At 40.9% G+C, this 23,671-nt stretch overlaps 1 protein-coding gene across 10 annotated transcripts in view; it reads left to right on the top strand.

Moving 5' to 3' along the window:
* Positions 1-23,671, top strand: part of scrib (scribble planar cell polarity protein) — a 138,794-nt gene that overhangs the window by 70,262 nt on the left and 44,861 nt on the right. For 7 of the 10 annotated variants that reach the window (XM_088322880.1, XM_088322881.1, XM_088322877.1 and 4 more), the window contains exons 16-30: positions 955-1,017; positions 4,981-5,070; positions 5,143-5,220; positions 5,830-6,168; positions 9,198-9,278; positions 11,859-12,098; positions 12,205-12,225; positions 14,815-14,925; positions 15,363-15,539; positions 15,607-15,723; positions 17,648-17,860; positions 17,940-18,059; positions 20,573-20,629; positions 20,958-21,014; positions 21,772-21,852. In XM_088322880.1, the coding sequence (XP_088179006.1) occupies positions 955-1,017; positions 4,981-5,070; positions 5,143-5,220; positions 5,830-6,168; positions 9,198-9,278; positions 11,859-12,098; positions 12,205-12,225; positions 14,815-14,925; positions 15,363-15,539; positions 15,607-15,723; positions 17,648-17,860; positions 17,940-18,059; positions 20,573-20,629; positions 20,958-21,014; positions 21,772-21,852 (1,845 nt within the window). The remainder of the gene's footprint in view (positions 1-954; positions 1,018-4,980; positions 5,071-5,142; positions 5,221-5,829; positions 6,169-9,197; positions 9,279-11,858; positions 12,099-12,204; positions 12,226-14,814; positions 14,926-15,362; positions 15,540-15,606; positions 15,724-17,647; positions 17,861-17,939; positions 18,060-20,572; positions 20,630-20,957; positions 21,015-21,771; positions 21,853-23,671) is intronic. The other 3 variants (XM_088322875.1, XM_088322874.1, XM_088322882.1) reach the window with 3 other exon arrangements.

Here is a 23,671-nt window from a genome sequence, read left to right on the forward strand (position 1 = left end):
AGCTCTTGTTCTTTATATTCCACTCTACTTTTATTTAATTTTATCCTAGCTATTCGGGGGTGGAACACATTAGGGTTGAATAAACGGGTCTATGGGGAGTGCTGGCGAGAAACATCATGCTTTTTCCTGCAGGTTTTTTAAGTTTCTATTTGTCAGTGAAGCATAAGAATGGTAAAAGTAAGAAAAGACCTGCTTCTAGTAAAGTCCAAACGCCAACCCTAACCCCCAGAAAATATTTAAAAAAAAGAAGTTTTTTTCAAGCGTGTTTAAGAAATGCATGTACTTGCATGCAAATCATTAACTGGCTGCCTGAGGGTGCAATCATGGCCTCGAGCCAGGAGATGGTGGCAGAGAGTAACAATTGTTTCAAATCCAACACTTACTTAAAAAAAAATACTGTAATGAAGATTGCGATTTGGTCTCTCTGAGTCATTGTAGTTTGTTTTCTTTGTATTTAGCACTCTATTGAATTTACACAACACAACTAAGGAACATCTAGTGGTCTAATAATACACACTGCCTTTAAAAATGATGCATTCTATAAATGGCACATGGACATAATTGGTGCCTTGCTGCAGTCATTAGGACTCTGTAATTCCCCCCACGTGCATTGAACTTAAGGCTCAAATATTGCACACTTTTTTTTAATGCGTCATTCAGTGTAAATATCTCCAAACTGTTTATTGAGACTGCCTGTTTTCTCTGCAGTAGAATATATAAGAAGCTTTTTTGGATTCCTAAGGGATGGAACGGAATTTGTTTTTTTTTCCCCAAAAAAATGTTTCCCACTTTTCCTTGGTCCCTCCATCTCTGCCGCTGTCGACTTCTGGTGGCTGGGTCGGTGCGAATGGAGAGAGCCGTCTTTTTGAGAGTGTGAGCTTTTTTGGGGTTATTTTTTTTTTTTGTGGGGCCCAACTAATCCGCATGCTTGTCGCTGGTTCCTGTCCCTAACAGGGGGTGTCATTTGATCAAGTCAATAATCTGCTGATTGAACCTGCTCGAATTGAGGAGGAAGAGGTCTGTACCTTTGCTTTCCTGTCTACTCTTTTTGTCCCGCTCTTTCGCTACAGCTTGAAATTCGACTCTTGTTAATGCGAGTGTGGCAGAAACTGAGTAGGTTCTTATTTTTTTCCCATTTCAAAATACTTAGTTGTATAGGACAGTAGACCCCCAGGATACATTAGTTTTGAAGTGGGGAGGGCAAAGGGAAATTTCTGTATAGTGGGAGATAGAAGCCTATGCTAATTCGCTAATCCGTTTCAAATCCCTGGTATCCCAGATAAAAACATTAAAATAAAAACATTATTTATAAAGTACTACTTTCATGTAATATACAGTACTGTATGTATACATGATTAAATAACATCATAAATAATTGTGCATGTAAAGAAATTGGTAAATGGTAAATGGTCAGCATTTATATAGCGCTTTTCAAGTCAATGAAGACCTCCCAAAGCGCTTTACAATGTGCTTCACACTTACCCATTCACACACACACTCACACACCAATAGCGGCCATGCAGCCATGCAAGGCGCCGACCTGCTTATTGAGGGCATTAGGGATTCATATAACACGGAGCAGCCGGGAAAAGAAAAAAAATGGATTTTGTTTGGCGTATATGATTTGAGCTGGTCTAGTTGAGCAGCAGGTGGATGCAGAAGGCGTGAGGAGACAGTGAGATTGGATTAATGCTGAAACTGATTTTAAAATGTAATCTTCAAGAATTGACATAGCCTTAGAAGATTACCTTTCTTTAATTGCCTCCTTATTTTTAGTAAGAGTCCCATCTTCTTGGTTAGTGTGGGTAGCTATTTGCATGCCTTCTTCGTATTTCTTAATTGCGATCCATTCCATGGTTATCATGTTTTTTGTCTCCCCGTCAGTATCACTGCAAGCCCTGGACTTAATGTGAGTAAATACGGTCCAATAAATACAATATTTGCTCTCACACCAACTCTTTGAACTGAATGAAGAGATAGAAGGCATTGTGGGAAGTAGTTCTGCCAAAGACCAATAGCAGACCAGCATTTTGTACAATGTCAACCATTAGGAGACAAGTTCAGAGACGTAACTCTAAAAATGGATGAAGTTTTTGGGCAAGCAAAACAATTTCTTGTTGATGTATACTAAGGATAATGTTGCATAGAGGGCCTTGTGAAACAAGATTTTATTGCTCACTGGAAAATGAAAAATTTGTCAGTCAGAGTCGCCATATCCTGGGTGTTTACTCTACTGGGCCGCTTCATTTTCTGCCACCTCTGCTGCTGTCATCCTGCTTCTCGCCCCTTTTGTTGCCATGCCCGTGTTTGTGTAGCCCAAGATCGCATCATCTGTGGTTTAATTGAAATCTGTTTTTCATTTTAATGAAAACAATTGAAATAGAGCAACTCCCCAGATAAAGGCAGATTCTCCTTTGTCTAGAATTAAGCAATCGAAGTAAAAATGTGTGTGTCTTTGTTGCTCATTGTTTTGTTTCAGGTTTGTTGAATGGATTCTCTACACCGCAGCATGGTTCTTTTAGTCTATATAGTGTATATATTTGTAAATTTTTAGGTATACAGTAAGACCTCGGTTATCGCGGTTAATGGGGACCAAAACCACCCGCGATGAGTGAAAATCCGCGAAGTAGCGGCGCACCTTCCCCCCCCAAAAAAATGTTTGTTTTTTTTGTTTGTTTTTTTTAGACTCGGTTAAAGGGGACCACCCGCTAAAACACTAAAAGTGAAAATCTCTGGTTAAGCGGAAGCTGCACCGAAACCGCGCGCCTTGAAACGAGAACGGCGCGCCGTGCTCGGGTCGTCGGCCGAGGGGAATTCCCCAATTACGGGGGTCCCGCGCACGTCCGCCAACTTTCACCCGGCGCGCGCGGACGGCCGCCTGTTGTCGCACCGCGCTACTGGGGTCGTCAGACGATCACGGCCGCCGCCTTTTTTCGCGTCGCGCCGTGTGACGCTGCGTCCTCCGACCTCGCTCCGTCGCGCGGCCCGGGAGAGACCCCCGCCGCATTTTGTAGAATACGATCGCGCTTTATTGTTTAAATAAACGCCTTATATAGACTACGATCGCTTAATTGTTTTAATTAGCTCGCTTTATTGTTTCAATATGCGTTTTATATAGAATACGATCGCTTTTGTTGGAAGCGCAGCAGAATGCGCGTTCACGCGACGGGGGGAGGATTTTGCACAGGAGTCGGATTCGGGCACAACACCGGCCGCCTTATCCCGCGTCCGCTGACGTTCCGCCGAAAAAACCCGCAAAAAGTTAAAATCTGCGAAGTAGCGACACCCCTTCAAAAAAAAAAAAAAAAAAAAAAAAGTTTTTTTTTTTTTTTTTTTTTAACCATTACAGACCGTGAAGCTCTGAAGCCGCGAATGTCGAACCGCTAAGTAGCGAGGTCCCACTGTAGATACTTTTCTTGACTACTCTTTTTTGTTCTTTCTATTTATGCATGGCTTGCGAAACATACACTGTTAGTTTATTTATTTATTTAATTATTCCAGGTGACCTTTTGGGTTTACCTTTTCTAAATATTTGGGTGCAAAAAATTGTTTGAATATTGCACTACTTTTTAGTCAACTTGTTCCCTAGCATGTAACTAATGGGCAAACATTATAAAGCAGTGGTCGGCAACCTTTTATGGACCAAAGACCGGTTTAATGTCTGACAATATTCTTGCAGCCCGGCCCACTAATTATATTAGTAATGAAAATAATAATAATAATAATAACAAAAATAATAAGCCTAAATCCAATGTGTTATTGCAAGATCACTAGGGATCTGGATAACATGGGTAAAAGCAATTATATCTCATCATTAGTTGCTCAGGAGGTAAAGGGCTCATCTTGGGATCAGGAGGTTGCAGGTTTTTGTATGTGTCGAAGTGTCCTTGGGCAAGAGATTGAATCCCTAATGCCCCAGATAAGCAGGTAGTTGCCTTGCATATAGGTATGTGGGTGTGTGTGAATAGGTAAGTGTAAAGCACATTGTAAAGTGCTTTTGGAGGTCTTCTTTGACTTGAAAAGCTCTATATGAATGCAGAACGTTTACATTTACATCACTATTTTTACTCACGGTACCACGTTGTCCTGCCTATTTTTTTGTTGAAGGCGCATGTGCTTGGTTAATAGTTGTACATGTTTTTTTTAGCTGAAGTCATTCCCATTGTGCTCTAATATTGTGCCACCTTGGTGTGTAGAACGTTGTAATGGAGCATTATTGTATGCCTTTGAGATAACAAAGGCGAAACAATGTGGTACCTTGAGTGAAAACTGTGATGATGAAATAAAACGGAATGCCTTTTCCTATGTCATTAACAGTGCTCTTGCAGCTTCAATTCAGGTTTTATTTTCATTGCATCCAATGTTGAGTGGTAATTTTTAACTGATCAACCATTGCTCAAATACCGTGAAATCCGCACAAATGTTTAGGTTCTTTAAGGTAAAAAATATTAAGGGTATACACCAAGGGTCTTCAATGTGGTGCCTGTGGGCAACAGGGTGCCCCCTTAAGACAGCTGAGGTGCCTGCAGACCTGTTCTTAAAATAGCTCACCAGTGCTGGGCTATTGTGATTCTCTAGTGAAAATGTTTTTTTTTGTGGTTGACTGAGTCTATTTAACCCTACTCCCAATAAATAAAACCTACTAAAAACATAGTAACAACATAGTAATAACATGGTGAGTTGTTATTTTAGAAATGCATATCAAATTGGGTAACCCTTGCGGAAACTAATTACAAAAAGTAGCTCTCAGCTTGAAAAAGGCTGGAGGCCCCTGGTATGCACAAATGGATAAGGTATAAGCAAAAAGCAGGGGGTAACTTTTTATTCTTTCTGTGGGGGGCCGCTATCAAATTGTCCATAACCCAGTACCAGTCCGCAGCCGTTTGTTTGCCGACCACTGCTATAAAGGCATAGAGTTAGACATGATTGACGTTTTTACAAGTCATTAACCGTTTTTGATCCGGCCCCCTTACCTCGCAGCACACTTTGACCATCCTGCGGCAAACGGGTGGCCTTGGCATCAGCATCGCAGGCGGGAAGGGTTCCACGCCCTACAAGGGGGACGACGAGGTCAGACTCCAAGCAGCAAACACAAGAAGCCGCCGGTGATTAATCCAAAAATGTGTTTCTGTTTGACCTCAGGGGATCTTCATATCTCGAGTTTCTGAGGAAGGTCCCGCAGCTCGAGCGGGCGTGAAAGTGGGAGACAAATTGCTCGAGGTACTATCCTTTTCAGGGTTTCTTTGAAAATTGGCATTTAATGTTGTGTTTTCAAGGATTGAATAGTGCTTTAACTTTAAGTGAAGTGCTTGAAAATGCTTGAAATTGTTCCGATGTTTCTCAACAAGTCTGCTTCAAAATTACGCCAACACTGCTCTCTGGTAGTTTTGCTTTGCCATTGCATTTTTTCCCTCGTGATTAACTACAGCTGGAATTAGTTTGTAGGGTATTTTCCTGTTAATTAGTATTAATTATCACTGTTATTTTTACTCAACACTTATATTGGGAGAGATTTGTCTCTAAAGTAATAATTCACAACTGTATTTGTGTTTTACTCAGGTTCTAAGAATCTTTTGTCTTGATAATTGCACACGCGAGATTAAAAATTGCGTTTGTAATTCGCAGATATATTTGTGGATCTGCAAAATACGTAATTTACACTGTATGTCTTCTTTTAATGGTACTGGATAAGTTGGAAATTTTGCTTTGAAAGTTCCTAAAAGTGCTTGAATTTGGCCATTAGAAATGTGCACTAATTGGTATTTTGAATAAAAACACTGCTTGAAATCAACCAATGACTGATTTTCCAAATTTGCGGGATGGTACAAGGTGAACGGTGTTGACCTCCATGAAGCAGAACACCACTCTGCGGTGGAGGCCCTGCGCAATTCGGGCACCGCCGTCTCCATGATGGTGCTTCGCGAGCGCATGGTGGAGCCAGAGAATGCCATCACCACCACACCGCTACGGCCAGAAGACGACTACTTCCCTCGGGAGAGGCGCTGCAGCAGCGGGCTGACCGTCGGAGCAGATGGCAGTGGGCTAGGCCAGGGGGCCAACGCGGGGCCCCTGCAGCGCCTTTCCGCTTGCCTAGTGCGCAATGACAGGGGCCTGGGATTCAGCATTGCCGGGGGGAAGGGGTCCACGCCGTACCGCACTGGTGACCCGGTGAGATTTTTTTTCCTATATTGAACAATAAGGCACAAATATCACCATTTATACACAAAATTACAATCACGATTCAAGGCTTTTTTGCGACCTTTCGTACCCTTTTCCTTTCAGGTTTTACCACACCTTATAGGAAATGTATCAACATGGACAGGGTTATATTTATTAATAGAGTGCGCTAGTAATAGCTCGCATTAGCGCAGAGGTCTGTAACATATGGTGCGCAAGCCAGATATGGCTCTTTTAATGATTGCATTTCGCATAGAGAAAAAAAGTGGGCCATAATAATCTCTGTGATCTTCCAATTTTAGTGTTGCAGAACCGACGCAACACAGAAAACTGTTTGGTCCAAAATATATAGGGCAATGTTTCAACTGCAGTTTACACTCATGATGTTACACCATACAACCCTGTTTTGGCTGTTTGTCTCTAAATAATTCTTTATATGGAAGCTCATCAAATATTGTATGTTCATTGTTGAGACACTTCATGATGAAAAACCACAGAACAAACCGTGAACACCTGAAAACGCCAGCCAAGCACCCAGACCAATTTGATAGGGTAAGCAGGAGGGGGTGAGTGGGCGTTTCTCTGCACACATACAGCATCCCCCACAAATAATTCCGCATCCTTCTAGTTTGCTGTATTCGGACAGTTTTATAGAATAACTGCTTGCGCTTTGTTTTTTTAAACCTTTATTTAGGACAAAAATGATGGTCCAAAGCAGGGCTAGGGAACCTATGGCTCGGAAGCCATATATGACTCTTTTCATGAGTACATATGGCTCCTAAATAAAATTGCACATCTCTTTGTGGCGTTCCAAAGTCAACTTAATGCAGAAGTTTTATAAGAAACCATTTAAACTGATAAATAAAAACGTTGGCAAACGACTTTGATTGGGTGAGCAGTACAGGTGGGCGGATCCCTGCACACAGCGCAAGGCACTTCCTTCTCTCTCTCTCTCTCGTTTAGTGCACTCTACACCGAAAGTGAATATAACGATATGCTTATCGTTTGCAGTAATTTGTGACATTTTTACAAAAGAACTTTTTATGCACATTGTTATGAAACCGTTATTTTGGACACATTTCATGGAAAAAGAATTGCCTCAACACTCTTAACTGAAGGTGGAGGACAAATTGTAAATGGCATATTTACATTGATTTGGGACACAGGATTTGGCATTATCATCATTTCATACATTTGAATAAATCATCAAATGACACACAGTGAAATAAAATGTGCTGAAGAATTAGCTTTTGTCTAGCGTGTTTGGCAGTTTTTTCAATTTTGTCTAAAAATGTATGATGTGGCTGTCTCAATTTATTTTAAAAACATTTTTTGCTTTTATGGCTCTTTGGGTCAAAAAGGTTCCTGACCCCTGGTCTAAAGCCTCAAAAATCTTCTGCGCGAGAGAGACTTTTTAAATATATTATAATAGATATTTGTTGATATAGGAAACGGGCTCTGGCAATATTTCATAGATTTTATTAAATGATCAAACGTATCAAGTAAACTAATATGTGCTGAAAAATTTATCTAGAGAGGGTGTTTGGGTTTTTTGTTGAATTTTGTCTGATATGGTGTGGCTCTCAAAATATAAAAAAATATTTTGCTTTAATGGCTCTTTAAGTCAAACCCCTGCATTAGTGGCTAGCGGGCCTATGCACGGTACTAGCATTAGTAGTTAAATTATGTGAAACTGGCTTTAGATGCTAAATTATTCTCTAGCTAAAGTTACGTTAGCCAAAATAGCCCCCAAAGCCTTGCTGTTCACTAATGTGGATTGCGGTTGAGTTAGCCAAAACAAGTGATAACTGATTCGCAATTCCTCAACATTTTTTTGCGACTAATTATGACCATTTTTGTATTGTGCTACACTACATGAAAATATATTACAACTTTCTGAAATGGGTTTAATTTTAATTGTGCATTTTTTAAATAAAAATGATGATTTAAAATTAGGCTCTATGGCAAAGACACTAGTAATAGCTGCTAGTGGTCAAGTCCAAAATGCAAAGGTTTTTGAAACTGACATTAGTTGCTAAATTTGCTCCCAATCTACCATAGAATCAACTACAAAATCCTACTCTACACCTACAAGGCCATTCATAACCTTGCCCCTCGCTACCTCTCCAACCTCCTTCACATTGCCACACCATCCCGCACCCTCAGATCATCTTACTCCCTCCATCTCACTATACCCCCTGCCCGCTTCAGCTCCATGGGGAGCAGAGCTTTTAGCCGCTCTGCCCCCCAGCTCTGGAACTCATTGCCGCCTGACCTCTGAAATTCGGCGACCCTGTCCAGATTCAAATCTGGACTCAAAACTTACCTCTTCAGACTTGCCTATTCTTGACCATATGAATCACACACCGCCCCCTTTAACTATAATGTGTTTTATTAGCTATTTATTACTTGCTTGGTTTACTCTTGATTTACTCTTCGTTTATTGTTGTGTCCTATGTACAGTGACCTTGGGTGTCATGAAAGGCGCTTCGAAATACAATGTATTATTGTTATTATTATTATTATTATAAATTAACTATCATTAACCGCTAAAGTGATGCCAGTGGCTAAACCGAAGCTAGCCACCAAAGCCATACTTATCGCTAATGAGGCTAGCTACCCCAGAGAAAATCCAATGATCGAATATTGACCTCTGTTTTATTGACTTTTATTCGAATATTCTTTGCATAATAACTTTACAACTCCTTTGTAAATAAATGAACCGCCATTTTGTTTGCCTATTTTCTTCCAATTGTGTCAAAAATAAAAAAGTCAAGCAAACGTCATGCCATAACTCAGTCACAAAGCTGGTCCATTTCTGGCCACTGCGTTTCTCCACCGTTGCCAGGAAACGAAGATATGAATAGCGAGCTCCGGACACATGATATTTGCTCCGTGAGTAGAAGGGGTAGTTGAGGCACATCCAGAGGACGGTCAATTTGAGAGAAGCGGCTTTTTCCATTCAGATTGTTGAGTCTATGCAGTTTAATTTTTTTTACATGTGCTTGTATTGCTTGTAGGGAATCTACATCTCTCGGATTGCAGAGGGGGGAGCAGCCCACCGAGACAGTACGCTACAGATAGGTGACAGGGTCATTGCTGTGAGTCCTTTTTCCCCCTATCTTACTACCAACTTCCTGTATACAGTAATCCCTTCTTTTTTCTTGCATTCCCTAAAAGGTTTTCGCCATTTTGAGAACCCGCTAAGTACAAACCTTATTTAATTAATATTCTAATACACATTGAAACCAAATAAATTTCTGGGTTTGTACAGATTCTTGAAAGCCTTGAAAATGATTGAATTTTAGTGTTGTGTTTAAAGTTTTAAAAGTGCTTGAATTTTGAGTGAAGCGGCAGAGGGTCAAAAAGTCCCAAATTCCGTACAGCTCCTTCAAACTTGACTTTCCTTGGCTGGCACCCACCTTAAATACATCGTTAGTGTTGTAGGGATAAGTGATAATATTGATAACAATTACTTATCTTTATTATTATTATCATGATAATTATGTTTTATTTATTCGTCGAACGGTACTGGATAAATTGAAAAATTATTTTTTGAAGTCTTAAAAAGTGCTTGTATTTGGTCATGAAAAAAGTGTTCGAACCCTGCAATCTACAGGCTCAAGCATTTCTATAACAAATAAAAGTACTGTACTTTTGAAATGTTTTCTTTTTCTTTTTTTCTTTTTTACAAAGAACTTTTGTACTGTCAAATTATGATTTTAAAAATCATATTTTCATTTCAGTACACTTTTTTTACTTCACTTGATACTTAGTTTACATTTTGTTCACTTTATGAAAAAACTGAATATACTTTCCTGGGACCAGCACCCCAAAATGTTGAATCAGCCATATTAGACCAAAGAAAAACAAAATAATGTCTGGCGCCATTAAAAATAAAAGGGTTGTATAAGCCTTGTAATAAACGATACTGTGCCTATCTATATTCATTAGAAACATTTAGATTTGTGTTTCCACAAAAATCATACATTTTTCAATAATCCAACATTTTTGAATAAGCACCAGGGAGCCACTAGAGAGCGCCAAAGATTTGCATGCGGCTCCTGAGTGTGTTTAGCATGTCGGAAGTCCATTTTCGTTGGCAATAGAATTCATCCTTCTCTGTCTTTTGATGCTTTTGACGGTCCAAATTGTTTTGTTGACTTGCTGGCTTTTAAATACTCTTAAAACTGAATAATACTTGCACACACAAAATGTAGGTTTATCATGCTGTTTTACTACAAGTCAGACCGCAACCTCAGTCACTCACAGACAGACACAGGCAGAAAAGGGGTGGGACGACTGTTTAGCCAAACAGATTACAAAACACAATGAAAATCTGTGAAGTAGTGAAACTGCAATAAAGAAAGAGATTACTGTATACATATATAGTCTACAACAACCTTTTTCATAGTCAAACATCTTTACTTTTCCCTCTGCTGCTTTGTTCTGGATTATCTTCTTTTCCCGCCTCTCCTTTTTTCTCTCCATTTTGCCGCACAATTTTTGCTTAGTGTCACGTTAGTCCCCTATTGATGGTGGTGGGTGCAGTGTTAGGCACGTCAGCCGACGGTAAGCGGCGATACTGTCGGGCCAGCGCTGACCTCTGCTTGTCTGCTATAGGTTTATTAACTATATTTACACTTAAATTGCACCACTTGTTTTTGTTGATTTAAAGGCAAATCTTTTGGGAGTCAGCAGATTCTTGTCAGTTTTTAAAACTGCAAGGGCAAGTGGCAATTAAGTAAATAGAGTAAACCCGAGGATATGACATTAATCTGTTCTGAGGTGGGGGTTGCAAAGTGAAATTACAGTATAATGGGGGGGATGGAAACCAATAGTATTGTGATCGAACCCCCTGAGATCCCTGATAAAAACATTAAAATAACTTTTTAATAACGGTCACAATTGAAAATTGGTTACGGCCATGCAACTAAGCTAAGGTAGAGATTTGTGTGCCTTCTTCTTTATATTTCTTGATAATCGCAAGTTTTGTTTCCATTGTTATCACGTTTTTACTTCTCTCTTTAGCATCACTGCAAGCTTTGGGATCCATAGAGAAAAAATAAAAAAAACAAAAAAGAGTTTTGTATCACAGACTTAGGACCCAAGCATGATTCTGACTGATGAAGAGCTAGAAAGCCATAGTTGAATAGTTCAGCCAATAGCATGATGACATTTTCATGATGCTGTGACATAAACACATTTCAGACAAGTATTTTATTTTATGTGATGTCGACCAATAGCAGACAGGCATCTTGGAGTGATAACTCGTCATAAGCACAAAATACGCAAAGTTTGAAAATACCGTTAATAGGAGCAGCAAAAACACCGTATTCCACTATGTAAACTAAAAATGTTATAAGGCAGGGACGCCATATCCTGGAGGTCTACTGTTTGTAAATGTGCATAGACATACAAGTTAATTCCTGCTTGCTTACCGTCTACCTACTTTCTTCTGAGCTTGATTTCCGAGGGCTGACTTCATATTAAATGGTATTAAATAATCAGTAAAAGGGATATCTTATAGGTCCTCAAATTACATCTACTGTAATGCATGTCCAAATTAATTTTAGTTGTTATCTTATTTAGTATGATCCATGTTTTTCAGTAAATGAATTACCTTAAAAAAACAGAATCAAACATGAAGCACCAAACGCTGTTTGTCACCGCAAATCCAGATCAATGGTGTAGACATGACAGAGGCCAGACATGACCAGGCAGTAACGCTCCTTACCGGCACCTCCCCCACTATTGCTCTCCTGGTTGAGCGAGACCCCAACGTTCCCCATTCCCCGGGGCCGTCCCGGCAAAGGGCCCATTCCCCGCCTCCCCCGGAGCCTTCGGACTCACCAGACCAGGATGAAGAGGGCTTGCACGGGAACCACCAAGGCAGGATGGAGGATGAGTACCCAATTGAGGTGAGGGGCAGGGTCAATTAGAAAAAGGGTGGTTAGTTGAATTATTGATTCACTTGTTAATAGTTTTATTTCATTTGGTTTGTACATGAAACTTGCTGCTGTCCAGTTCGAAAGAGGATGGTGCATGGTATGAAATTGTTTCATGGATTGTGGAATAACGCAGTGATTCCCAACCAGATGATTTACTTTCACCTATTTGGTCCAAAAACCATTGACTACAAATTGTTTAACTAGCAATCTCTTGGACACTTGAACTGTCATAGATGTGTTAGAACTGACATACATTTGTTGTAACAGTATTCTAATTGAGGTCGGAAACAACCGGGCCGCGGACCGGTATTGGGCCGTTTCGCAGAGAAAGGGGGAAATTAATCCTATTTTTTCTCACTGTATGTATTTGTGTATTTCACCTAAGAAAAAAACTCTTATGTGTGCGTTATACCTAGGTTTATCCATAGCATATCACTGTAATTGAGCAATGATTGGTCACTCAACAAACAATATGCTTAGCATTAGGTGCTACAAGAATCGAACCTGGATCGCGGCAGTGAGCATTAATGCCTGAATCTTAGCCATTAGAGTGTATCTCATCATCACACTAGTTTTCATCCCAGTGCCACCTTGTACAATGTTGTTATGGAGCATTATGGGAAAGAACTCAGCCAAAACAACGTTGTACAACGTGATACAGGGAGGGGGTAAAAATAATGTTTCGATGAGATAAGATCTAATGCATTTCCCTTTGTCATACAAGATCCTTAGTGGTCTGTTGAAAACACATTGGATTTGGGCCTATTATTATTGATTTTGTTATTGTTACCCGTGCAAACCGTGAGAAACTGGTCTGTGGTACAGAAAATGTTACAGACACCGTTCTAAATCATTTCAGGGCAATGCAGCATCATGTCCCCTCAAGATTGTTAGTCTGGATTCATTTAAACTGTCATTAATGAATTATTAACATTTAGTGGAGTGTTAATGTTAGGGCCCGGTCACACAGCCGTTTGCGGCTGAATCACGGCCAGAAATTTCTGCCTGTGAGGCGGACGCTATTGGACGCTTTGAGATCGCCATACAGACGAGATACAGCAGTGCTTAACACGCGGTCGGAAATTCGCGCGCGGGTGCCAGCGCGAAAAAGTTTTGCGCTGCTCAATTCTTTAGAGCGCGGGTACACAGCCTTTCACGGGCGTATCGAGGCTGATCCACGGCCAGAAATTTCTGGCCGTGAAGCAGACGCTGTTGGGCGCTGTTGGACGCTTTGAGACCGCCATATAGACGAGATACAGCAGTGCTTTACTCGCGGTCGGAAATTCACACGCGAAAAAGTTTTGAGCTGCTCACGAGGTAATGACGCGGAAATGACGCGGAACGACGTGCTCTGGCCGCGGCCAGGGCGTGGTTACACATGGGTAGGACGGGAATTTTCAGCGGGTAATCGTGGGTGGAGCTGGATTTGGGCACAACACCGGCTCAGGAGCTTTTATACCCGTGGTCCACACGAGAAAATAACGCGGAAATCACGCGATGAGAAAGCGGAACAGTCGCCGGCGTCTGTTTTGCGGGCATACCACCGATGAACAGCGGGTTGGCCAATTTTGCGCATTTTCCATCGCGGGCAACCACGGGCAAAAAAAAAGCAAAATTTTAGCCGTGATTCAGCCGCAAACGGCTGTGTGACCGGCCCCTTAGAGAGCAACAGTAGATGTTAGAAAGTTACAACTTTGTGTTTTGGTGTGTCAAGATTTTTTTTAACAGACATTATTTAGAGGTAGTATTGTGAGAATGTGCTCTGTGCTTACAAAGGTTGGGAAACACTAGAGTAAACTCTGAAATAAATAATATTAGAAACATCTAAACATCAGGGTACACCCATACTAGAGGGGAGGTTATAAGCGCGAGGCCGGGCCTAAATTGTCAAACATTTAGGTCAGATCTGGGCCGGGCCGGGTTTCTGCCTCGCTGACTTTTTAAATATTAGCCATCGTTGTTCTTTGTTTCTTTTTCTTTGTGTCGCCACGATTGTCGGCGCACAAAAGGAAACTGAATCCATTATGTGAATCTTCCACTTTGCGACCCAAAGAACAATGACAGGTGGATAATTCAAAAATAAAAATCAGCAAGAGAGAAGCCTAGCCTGACCCCGCCCTCACAGAATGTGAAAATTGGGGTTTTCTCCTGGCTCCGTGCCGCAAATGAAAGTAATTGGTTGCTTTCGGGCTGAGTCCGGCTCCCATACCCGCAGGCTCGGGCTGGGTCAGGCTGAATTTGTTTTAGGGCCTATCTTACCTCTAATCGATACAAATTTTCACCATGACAGACATATTTTTATTTTTCAGCACAACTAATGTAGTACTCAATCATGCCTGTGAGAGGCAGCACAGTACCATAAGGTAAGGGAAAGAGTAGCGAAAATAACGTTTAAAGAAGGTAGGCTGTTAATTATTTCACTGTTCAAATTTAATTATTGAAGGTTAACATATACTGTTGTTGAGGAGGATTTTTTTTTTAAATTAAAATGTGTGGAAAAAGAAACACTATAGAATAATAGCTCAGGATCAGGCCTTTGTAACTCTCATTTAAGTTTGTGTGTACCCTGCTCTAGCATATACAAAAGAAACAACACAAAATAGAATCCTTTAGGTCCTTTTAGACGTTTTTATTTTTTCATTTTATCAGAATTCATAACTTTAACTATCATTTTATTCACTGACAGGAGGTGACGCTGGTTAAGTCAGGCGGTCCCCTCGGCCTGAGCATTGTTGGAGGTAGCGACCACGCCAGCCATCCCTTCGGCATCAGCGAACCCGGCGTCTTCATTTCAAAGGTAGATCTTCGAAATACAGTACACCCCCCAGATTCAACATGAATCAGTTTCTGAAAGTGGGATCGCAAAGTAAAATTGTTGCATGACTGTGGGTAAGAAACCTATAGTTAGTAGCTAATGTGTTCTAAAAAACCCTGATTTCCCATTAAAAAGCATTAAATTAACAAAATGGTATATAGTAAGTACTATCTATGTGTAATATACTTAATATATTTAAACAACATTTTTGAATAATTACAAAATAAAAATGATTTTTTTTTTTTATTTTACCTTTTGTTGTGACTTGATTTAAGCTGGTCAAGCAGAGTGACGGCTGGATGCTAAAGGGGAGGTGACAGCAGATTAAAAATGAAACCAATTATGAATCTTTCTAACTTTAAGGATTTTCATGCCCTTAGAACATATTATTGCTTTAATTACCTTCTTACATGGCCCAGGTGATCCCTCATGGTCTGGCGTGCGAAAGCGGCCTCCGTGTGGGCGACCGCATCCTGGAGGTAAACGATATGGACTTGCGCCACGCCACACATCAGGAAGCCGTTCGGGCGCTGCTGGCCAACAAACAAGAGATCCGGATGCTGGTGCGCAGAGACCCCTCGCCGCCAGGAATGCAGGTTTGTCTTGCTGTAAAACTGGAACACATAGTAATGTCGGACACGCTCACTTGAGTCTTTTGCCCAGGAAATTACGATCCATAAGCAACCCGGGGAGAAACTGGGGATCAGTATACGCGGAGGCGCAAAAGGCCACGCAGGGAATCCGTTCGACTCGACCGATGAGGGCATCTTTATATCCAAGGTGATTCCTTTTTCACTGTAATAGGGTTTCCGTAGATTCTTGAAAAGTTTTAAAATTAATTGAATTCATTATTCTAAATACAAGGCCTTAAGTGGCATTAAAATATGTTAAATCTAATTTTCTAAAGTCTAAAATTTGTGAACACTGCTCAGATTTGATCTAAAAAGATATAGTAACATTTATCAATTGTCTTTTTCAATATGTGTTTATTTTGGTGGCGTGACCACAATAAGGGAACCATCGAATGGTTTCAGTTTGGCCTTTCAGTGCAGACGCATGTCTTAGGTCTAAACAAATATCGAAAGCAATTTCGGACAAGACGTTTACTTTGGATCTTGGGAAAGTGTCCATTTACTGAGATTGTTTCTTTTCTTATTTCTCAATTGTGTTTTTCTGTTGTTGTCTTGGTCTTATATCTGATTTCAAAAGGCATGAAAAGTCGTTAAAAGTCTTCTATTTAACTTGCCTCTAGATGTAGGAACTCTGTTTATTTAAGTCCTTTAGTTTATTTAGTTAATTAGCTGGTAAGTTAAATATTTGCTAGAAATTAGGACTTTTATAATTCTACCATATATAAAAACTATGCAAGTGAGAGATGGCGACGCACGCTGGTGCAGCTGTTAATGGCTTTTCAGCTAGTTTCACATTTCTTAACCTTTTATTATCTTTTTTTACTTCCCCTTTGAATGCCTTCTATCCTGTTTTTTTTCCCTCTTCAAAGTGTTTATTACATGGTTACGCTAAAGTGCAATGTCTAATCTCGTTGCATACAATGCTGAATATGTTGTAATTAATAATGATAAAGACAATTCAATTCCTGCGGCCGTTTACTCCGAGAGTTGATTACAAGGTAATGGAGCTGGTTTACAACCAAAACAGACGGGACACTCTAGAATCATGTCATAAAAGACTCAAGGAAAAAAAATCAAAAAGAATATTCGGACCGATAGGCAACATTTACAACAGGGGTCTCAAACTCAATAAACTTTTAGGCTCTCTGAGCTGGGGTGTGGGTCTGATCTTCCACAAAAAGTTCAGATCAAAACATTACTGTCTCCAGATATCAAAATGCTTTACACAAAAGATCGAAAGATAAATAATTCATATTAATAACCTATCCATCAGTCATAAATGAATCCAAAATACTGGTCAGTTGAGATGTTAGCATTTATTTTATATACCATAATGCTCACCTATAGGGAGCTGACATATTCTCCGACATTTTGCTGCTGACCCCAAAAAATATAAAGCAGAAGGGTGGGCGAAAAAAATCAAAGAAAAATGTTGTTTTACATCCATCCATCCATCCATTAGGTGCACTGCTTATCCTCAGTAGGGTCGCGGGGGTGCTGGAGCCCATCCCAGCTATCTTCGGGCAGTGGGCAGGGGACACCCTGAACTGCTTGCCAGCCAGTTGCAGGGCACGCAGGGACACAATTCGCCCGCTCATTCACACCTAGGGACAATTTGGACCGGCCAACTAACCTAACATGCATGTATTTGGAATGTGGGAAGAAACCGGAGTGCCCGGAGGAAATCCACGCAAGCACGGGGAGAACATGCAAACTCCACGAAGAAGGTTCGATCTTATGACCTCAGAACTGTGCCGCACACACGTTAACCACTGCACCGCCATGCTGCCCTCTTTTGTATTCACTTAGTAATTTTCATTCTTACTTGTGATACTTAATACTCATTTTAGGTTGCACAACAGAATACTACCACATGGAGTAGTCAAATAATACGTTGCACACTGTCCCTTTAACTTTCTCATTCTGGCGGGGACCTCAAACTATCATCCGGATAGCTGCAAATGGCCCCCGGGCCCCGAGTTTGAGACCATGTATTTACAGGGTAGGGCTTTTAGACTGGCCCAAAATTTAAGAGCATTAGTAAATAGTGCAATGGAAATTTTTCCCCACAGGTGAGCTCTAGTGGCGCAGCCGCCCGGGACCGCCGCCTGCTGGTGGGCATGCGCATCCTGGAGGTGAACAACCACAGCCTGCTGGGCATGACTCACACCGAGGCGGTGCGGGTGCTGCGAGCTGTGGGCGACTCCCTGCTCCTACTGGTGTGCGACGGATTCGACCCTCGAAAGGTGCCCACAGCTGAGGCCAGTCCCAACCAGGAGCCTTATGTTCGTGCAAAAGCTTTTTCTTTTTATTGGGATTGAACATAAATGCCCAGGCTTATTAAGTTACTCTTATCCATTCCAGGTGTCTCCTGGGATCATTGCCAACCCTTTTGCGTCAGGTATTGTTCGCAAGAACAGTTTGGAGAGCATCTCTTCTATTGACAGAGACTTAAGCCCAGAGGAGATGGACATCATGCAAAAGGTACCATCACAAGTTTTATTTCTTTGTACCGTAAGGCGCACAAAAAAACCCAATATGGGCAGAAATTTGAAGTTGTGGCTTATAATCCAGTGCGCCTTTTATTCCGGGCCGCGCGACGGAGCGAGTTCGGCGGAGGCGGCGTCACACTGCACGACGCGAGAAAAGGCGGCGGGCGTGATAGGGCTACCCCCGTCCGACGACCCCAGTAGCGAGGCGCGACGACAGGCAGCCATCCTCGCGCGGCGGGCGAAAGGCGGCGGACGTGCGCGGGACCCCCGTAACTGGGGAATCCCCCTTGGCCGACGACCCTAGCACGGCGCGCCGTTCTCGTTTCCCGGCGCGCGGTTCTGGTGCGGCTTCTGTTTCACCGCCCCCACCTAACCCCACAGGTCCCCCCAGCTACCCCTTTCCCCCGCAGCCGCCCGTCCGTCGGCCGGAGCCATCGAGAGCCGTGTAGCGCGCGCGTGGGCCGCTAACAGCGGCCTCCGCGCCAAGCGCCCGACCCACTCGGCTTGTCGCGGTGTCGTGCGTATCGCCCCCGAAAGTACCCGCACCGCGGGTTAGGGGCTCGCTCGCAGGAGCGACTGAACGGCACCCGCGGTAAAAACCCTGTCGTGAATTTGTCTCCGATCGTCCCAAAAAATCGCCCAGCTGTACGACGAGAACTAATGTGATTTGCAGCTGCGATTGGCTGGCAACCAGTTCAGAGTGTCCCCTGCCCACTGCCCGGAGATGGCTGGGATGGGCTCCAGCCCCCTCCGCGACCCTAATAAGGATAAGCGGTGCAGATAACGAGATGAGTTTATTTTTTATTTTTATTTTTGAAGGGTCGTTGCTACTTCGCAGATTTTCACTTTTTGCAGGTGGTTTTGTTCCCCATTAACTGGGTCAAAAAATAATAATTTAAACAAAAAAAGTTTTTTTTTTTTTTTTTTTGAAGGTGCGCCGCTACTCCGCGGATTTTCACTTATCGCGGGTGGTTTTCGTCCCCATCAACCGCGATAACCGAGGTCTTACTGTGTTTCAGTGGTCCACATTTTTGTACCACAGACTGGTTTAATGTGCGACAATATTCTCATGCCCTGGCCCAATAAAAACATTAACGAGACTAAAATAGTGTGATGATGAGATAAAATCTAATGCCTTTTCATGTCTCCTCTGTATCTCCTTGTGGGCTGGTGTATAGAATCTGGCGTACCCCGCTGCGATATGCGTTCGATTGCCGTTGAATCCAATCTTATGCAATTGTGATCAATTATATAGATGGACTGATCAATTAATGCACAAATGCGGGACTCTTTTTTTGCAACCATAGCATTTGTTGTAGTTTTTGTTCCATGCGTTTTATAATACAGTCCACCGAATATCTAAAAAAAAATCACTAAAGACTATTTTTCTCAGGTGCGCCTTATAGTGCGCCAAATATGGTACATTTATTTCACTTACAATACATGTATTTACTGTTTCAAAGTTTTCAAAGAGCTTTAATTTTTTAATACACTTCTTAATTTTTTCAAAGAGATTAATATGAATAGCTCAAATCTTTTCGTTTCTGTCTATGTATTATAAAACACTGCATTATATGATAAAAAATAATTGTATTTATTGTAATGTAACGTCTGGCTTGGCCGATAATGTTTAATCAAATTGAGGTAAATGTTGAAAATTATTTTACAAAACAAAGCAACTTACGGGTATCAGACGAAAACCATTGAGCCCAAAAATAAAATTTGTAAAATAAATGTATTTTTTGGGTCGATTTTAATGATCAAATGACTAAATAATTCATATATGAAAAAAAACGAAAATTGTTTGTTTAAACAATAATAAATGAAAATGCACAACTAACCATATTAATTCCTATTAAAATATTAAATTTACTAATTCAGGGAAACAGTAAAATTTATAAAGTAAAATTGAAATAATACAAAGATAATTGTTTTTTTAATACTGTCAATATTTAAAACTTCCACGAGCAAGTTCTAAAGATTCAACGAATTCTTAATCCAAAAGTTGAGAATTAAAAAATGAGAAAATATTTTCCATTACTTACTTTTTGCACCACTAATTAATAACATACATATCAGCTTTAATTAAACGGCGGAACTTGTGGAATTTTATTAACCGTGTTCTGTTTTTGGTTAAGGTATATTTTTTGTGACATTATTTAGTGAATTAAGATTTACTTTGTTCTTTTCCCTAGTTCTAAACACTCAAGAGTTGTGTGGTGAAAATCAGGAGTTTATTTGCATGCATTGCAAGGGTCGACTTTTCCAGTAAATTTTGCCAGTCATCAACATACCAGGAATGGCTTTGGCACGTCAGAGCTGAGGCCTGAATCCAATGTTTTTGTTCAGCGTTTTTTTGTGCTAGCGTGCTGGCTGCAATTCACCGCTTGCGCCACTTTTACTGCCCTCCAAGCATTCAAAGTTGACAGTTGTTGGTGGTTTATTTTCCTCCCGACGCGCTTAAATGCACTGCTAAGGAGCCTGACTCTTGCTCTTCCTCTGTAGGAGTCTGAGATGGTGAGGGAGACATCCCAGTGGGAGAAGGAAGATATGGAGAAAGTGGTGAGTTGATTGTGATAACACGGAGAAAAAGGACAATGCACACACATAAAAAATATCTTGCAAAAACAGGGAGTTACAAGTTTTTTTGTGAGAAATATTTTACCTTGCATGTTATTTTTTTCTGCTCCGAAATGAATGAATGATTCTATCCTTTCCTTTTTTATTCCATCTCCTGCTCTGTCCTTTTTGATCATGTGTGAAACGCTTCCATCACTCCATCACCCCATCACCGCTTTTTCTCCTGCCTGCGCTGTCATTTCACCTGCCATCACATGTTTGTGTGTGCTTCCTACTGCACTGTCCTCTCTCTGTCCTTTCTGGTTTGAAGGAGCATATGCGTTTGGAACGGGAGGAGGCAACTCGCCTGCTTGAAGAAGAGGCTGAGGTGAGACTGCTGGATGATACTTTGAGTTTAATGTCTTCGTTTTGGGTGTATTCAGAACATTTTACACCCAGATCTAAAAAAAAAAAAAGATTTTTAAATCCACTGACTAAAAGATCCAGCTCGTTCAGGCTATCCTGCAAAAATGTTTTCATTGCTTCAATGAATCCCAGTTTCCAAAGTACTCTAATTCCTTGTTTATTGCATTTAATGGGGATCACAATCCCCCGCAAGATGCAAAAATCAGCAAATAGCCCCACCCACCATTTATCGCATGCGGGGGGAAAATGGATCACTGCTAAATCTGTGCTGTTCATTTTAGGTAGGCCACAATGCCCTAATTAAGCAGCCAGAGCCCCAGAAAAATGTGCTCAGCTGTAGTTGACTGAGGAAAATGGATCACGGCCAAAACATTTCAGCTCATTTTAGAACTCTATGCCCTCAGTAATGTGAGTTTGTGGATAACCTATCGCTGCTCCACAATTGAGTTCATTTCTATGCGGAAACGGTAATGGCGAAAAATGAGCCACCAGGCCTGAAAAAAGTGCACTCTATTGATGCCCGCTTGTAGCAATATGCGATCAGAGATAATGGATCGCAGCCCCAAGAGTTCAGTTCAGTTTTGGTGGACAGAACTGCAAAAAGGGCATAGTTTGGACACCACTATATATATATATATATATATATATATATATATATATATATATATATATATATTATTATATTTGGTATTATTTTTTTAAAAATTTTGGTTTTGCAGAATATCAGCACCGGACCATTAAAACTGGACTACAAAACCTTGGCGGCACTGCCCACCACAAGCCTCCAAAAGATCAATCGGGTAAGACGCAAAGAGACATTTTGTTCCTTCTTTTTTGGTGCTTTGAAGCCACCATTTGCTTCGAGCGTAAGCCACGGCAAGGAGTGGGGGAGGGAGGGAGGGGACAGCTGCCCTCGCTCTTGTGTTATTTTAAACCCTCATGTGGTTTAAGTGGACCCAGGAAAAGTTTAGGGGCAGCCGGGAAGACTTTTTCCTCGTATTTCCTCGCTTTTACTCGGACGTGCCAGACGCTCAAGCCAACATTCCTAAAGTAGGTAGCAATATAGCACTCTGGCGGGATGTCATCATTTGATTTCAATTTGTTTACATTTTTGTACACTGCATTTTGGATTCAAGTCAGTTTGAAAAATGTTTGATTTCGCTAGAAGACAGAAGCAGGGCTATGAATCCATTTGCACACTACTATTCAAAATTTTGGGGTCGCTTAGAAATTTCCATTCTTTGACGAAAGCAAAGTTTGAAGGTTACATTTTTTCTCCCCTAAAAATTATTATTTCTAACATTCTCAATGTCTCAACTATACTTTTTATTAATTTATATTAATGCTTGATTTGTAAAAAAAAATGTTGCTTGTCGTGAAAAACACACTTTTGTTTGGGTGCCTTTTGAACTGTATTTTTTATAGTGTATAACAGTTTGAATTAGATTTTTCTTTTTTCAATCGTATATATATATGTATGTAGTGTGTGTGTGTGTGTGTGTGTGTGTGTGTGTGTGTGTGTGTGTGTGTGTGTGTGTGTGTGTGTGTGTGTGTGTGTGTGTGTGTGTGTGTGTGTGTGTGTATTTATATGTGTATATATATGTATATGTAAGGTCAGACTACTCATCTATTAGTTGCATGCCCCCCACACACTACAATATTTTCTAAACATTTGTAATTTTTAATTTTTTTGTTTATACCAATTTTAAACATTACATTTTTTCAGTTGACATAACATTAATTTAAATTTGTATTTATTTTCTCTAATCCCAGATTTCCCCCTGGATCTGGATCGTATCTCCTGTGATTCCACTTTAAGATAAATTTAGATTTTGCCCCTTAGCCTGAGTCACATCTGGGAAGGAGCCTCTGATAAATTGGTTATTTAAGGCTCTTGTCTAAGGGTCAGTCTGTTTGTTGCACGCATATGAGTAACTGAAAATAGTCGATAGGAATGTTCGCTTGGCTTAGTGCTAAAAGACAATTAAAATTGACTTTGAGATGCTTGCGGGGTTTTTTTTTTGCGCATATTCTGGCTGAACACAGTTGGTGTAACAACACATGTTAGAATATAAATACTTAAAGTTGTATGCAGTAGCCCCCCAGGATATGACATTAATCCGTTCCGAAGTGGGCATCGCAAACTGAAATTTCTTCATAGCGGAAAATAGAAAACCTATGGTACGGTATTAATGCCTTCTGAACCCCGGTATATCAACTATCCACCCATCCATACATTATCTGCACCGCTTATCCATAGTCGGGTCGCGGAGGTGCAGCCCATCCCATCTATCTTTAGGTCAGTGGGCAGGGGACACCCTGAACTGGTTGGGTATCCCAACTAAAAACATTAAAATAATGAAAATTGTTTGAAGAAGTACTTTTTCGCTGCAATATAGGTGCAAGTGATTAAATCATTTTATAAAGTAATATACAAGCAAAGGATAAAATGAAATGTCATTCACCTTTGATTGTGAAGTGATTTGAGCTGGGTTGTGTAGCGGATGGTTGCAGGAGGGGTGTGGAGGCGTCAACAGAAAAAAAAAGAAAACTCAGAAATTAATGGAGAGAGAGAACAGCATTGTGGGAGGTAGTTTAGCCTAAAGAATATCAGCATTT

Source organism: Urocampus carinirostris, chromosome 18 (genome assembly GCF_059441175.1).
Source record: "Urocampus carinirostris isolate Australia breed hairy pipefish chromosome 18, RoL_Ucar_1.0, whole genome shotgun sequence".
Taxonomy (NCBI): domain Eukaryota; kingdom Metazoa; phylum Chordata; class Actinopteri; order Syngnathiformes; family Syngnathidae; genus Urocampus; species Urocampus carinirostris.